The following is a 3,011-nucleotide window of genomic DNA, read 5'->3' on the forward strand; positions in this document are numbered from 1 at the left end:
TCCTCATCAGGTATACACCACACACCGCCTGGGAGCTTCCTCATCAGCTATACACCACACACCGCCTGGGAGCTTCCTCATCAGGTATACACCACACACCGCCTGGGAGCTTCCTCATCAGGTATACACCACACACCACACACTGCCTGGGAGCTTCCTCATCAGGAAACAAACAAGCACAGCCCCCCCTTGCTGTTCCGTCCTGTGTAAAGTTGTGCTGTCGTGTGGTTGTGTGGTTGTGTGGTTGCCAGGGACAGCAGTCAGCCGGACGTCTTCTTCACCCTCAGTTACCACGGCGACCGGGGGCCCGTCAGTGTCCGCGTCCTCCTGACCAGTCAGAGTTTCCGCCTCAACGGCAGTAACAAGGCCTTTGATTCGTTGTTCTCCTTGCTGCGGTTCTACGTGGAGTCGTCCCATAGGCGGCTGCGGAGGGCGTGGCGCAGGGAGCGACCCATGACCTTACAGCAGCTGTGTAGGGGACGGATCGTGGAGTTGTACGGAGCGGAGAGGATAGATTCACTACCTGGGCTTAACCAGGTGGTCATACAGTATCTACAGGACTATCCTTATAGTATATAGACACACCCTCCTACCGGAGAGTTTGGGGCACCACTTCCGTTTCAACAGACTGAAACTCTCTGAATGGTACTGACCCGAAACTACAATGGAGTGGAGCCCCAGAAAACAGAATGGGAATTTGCTGTTTTTTACACTCTCTGTCTCTGGTCTGGTTCTGTGGTTCTGTCTCTGTTCTGTGGTTCTGTCTCTGGTCTGGTTCTGTGGTTCTGTCTCTGTTCTGGTTCTGTGGTTCTGTCTCTGTTCTGTGGTTCTGTCTCTGGTCTGGTTCTGTGGTTCTGTCTCTGTTCTGGTTCTGTGGTTCTGTCTCTGTTCTGTGGTTCTGTCTCTGTTCTGTGGTTCTTATCTATGGCGTTCTGGTTCTGTGGTTCTGGTCTCTCTGTGATTCTGTCTCTTGGGCCAGTTCTAGGCTGGTCATGTCATGTACTGTAGTTCTGGTCTGTGGTTCTGAAGGTTCGGTGGGTTGGTTTCCCAAACCTTATTCTAAAATGGATTTAAAAAATGTTTCCCTCATCAATCTACACACAATACCCCATAATGACATCACAATACCCCATAATGACATCACAATATCACATAATGACATCACAATACCCCATAATGACATCACAATACCCCATAATGACATCACAATACCACATAATGACATCACAATACCCCATAATGACAAAGCGAAAACAGGCTTTTAGAATTTTGGGCAAAAAAATAAAACAGAAACCTTATTTACATAAGTATTCAGACCCTTTTACTATGAGACTTGAAATTGAGCCTCAGGTGCCTCCTGTTTACATTGATCATCCTTGAGATGTTTCTACGACTTGATTGGAGTCCACCTGTGGTAAATTCAATAGATTGGATATGATATGGGAAAGGCACACACCTGTCCCACAGTTTGACAGTGCACGTCAGGCCCGAAAACCAAGCCATGAGGTCGAGGGACTTGTCCGTAGAGCTCCGAGACGACAGGATTCGAGGCACAGATCTGGGGAAAGGTACCAAAAAATGTGTCTGCAGCATTGAAGAACACAGTGGTCTCCATCTCAAATGGAAGACGTTTAGAACCACCAAGACTTCCTAGAGCCGCCCGCCCAGACAAACTGACCAATCAGGTCAGCCTTTACTCACGACATGCTACATGCTATTGAGTCTTTACTATGACATGCTACATGCTATTGAGTCTTTACTAGCGACATGCTACATGCTATTGAGTCTTTACTAGCGACATGCTACATGCATTTGAGTCTTTACTAGCGACATGCTACATGCTATTGAGTAAAGCCAGTGAGTATATGTATGTGCTCTAACCACTAGGCTACCTGCCGCCCCAGAGCTACCTGTCTAACAGAACACAGAGAGTGTTCTTTAATGGAAGCCTGTACAACAAAATCAAGGTAGAATCAGGAATTCCCCAGGGCAGCTGTTTGGCACCTTCTTTTTTCAATCTTTACCAACAACATGCCAGTGACATTTGAGTAAAGCCAGTGAGTCTATGTATGCGGATGACTCAACACTGTACACGTCAGCTACTACAGCGACTGAAATGACTGCAACACTTAACATAGAGATGCAGTTAGTTTCAGAATGGGTGGCAAGGAATAAGTTAGTCCTCTAAATATTTCCAAAACTTAAAAGCGTTTTTATTTTAGACAAATCATTCACTAAACCTTTAAACCTCAACTACCTCTCGTATTGAGTAAGGAGTCATGTGGAAATTGAGCAAGTTGAGCTGACTAAACTGCTTGTAGCAGGGGCGTGAAACTGAAACAGTAATTCAGGCCACTTTAATAATGTTTACATATCTTACATTACTCCCTCTATCACATGTAACATGTCTTCTCTCATGTTCCTGTCTCTGATGGGTGTGTTTCCAGGCCTCCTTTCTCTATGGGTCTTCTCTCATGTTCCTGTCCTCTCTGATGGGCGTGTTTCCAGGCCTCCTTTCTCTATGGGTCTTCTCTCATGTTACTGTCTCTGATGGGCGTGTTTCCAGGCCTCCTTTCTCTATGGGTCTTCTCTCATGTTACTGTCTCTGATGGGCGTGTTTCCAGGCCTCCTTTCTCTATGGGTCTTCTCTCATGTTCCTGTCTCTGATGGGCGTGTTTCCAGGCCTCCTTTCTCTATGGGTCTTCTCTCATGTTCCTGTCTCTGATGGGCGTGTTTCCAGGCCTCCTTTCTCTATGGGTCTTCTCTCATGTTCCTGTCTCTGATGGGCGTGTTTCCAGGCCTCCTTTCTCTATGGGTCTTCTCTCATGTTCCTGTCCTCTGATGGGCGTGTTTCCAGGCCTCCTTTCTCTATGGGTCTTCTCTCATGTTCCTGTCTCTGATGGGCGTGTTTCCAGGCCTCCTTTCTCTATGGGTCTTCTCTCATGTTCCTGTCTCTGATGGGCGTGTTTCCAGGCCTCCTTTCTCTATGGGTCTTCTCTCATGTTCCTGTC

The 3,011-nt window shown here is 47.2% G+C and overlaps 1 protein-coding gene across 1 annotated transcript; it reads left to right on the forward strand.

Moving 5' to 3' along the window:
- Positions 1-47: 47 nt before the first annotated feature.
- Positions 48-835, forward strand: LOC124019177 (suppressor of cytokine signaling 1-like; the record flags this gene model as incomplete). The annotated part of the gene is made up of 2 exons (XM_046334565.1): positions 48-84; positions 252-835. Coding segments are annotated over 2 exons (365 nt in total), but the record flags the coding sequence as incomplete, so codon positions are not given.
- Between the last annotated feature and the right edge of the window lie 2,176 nt (positions 836-3,011).

This window comes from Oncorhynchus gorbuscha, unplaced genomic scaffold (assembly GCF_021184085.1).
Source record: "Oncorhynchus gorbuscha isolate QuinsamMale2020 ecotype Even-year unplaced genomic scaffold, OgorEven_v1.0 Un_scaffold_753, whole genome shotgun sequence".
In the NCBI taxonomy this organism is placed as follows: domain Eukaryota; kingdom Metazoa; phylum Chordata; class Actinopteri; order Salmoniformes; family Salmonidae; genus Oncorhynchus; species Oncorhynchus gorbuscha.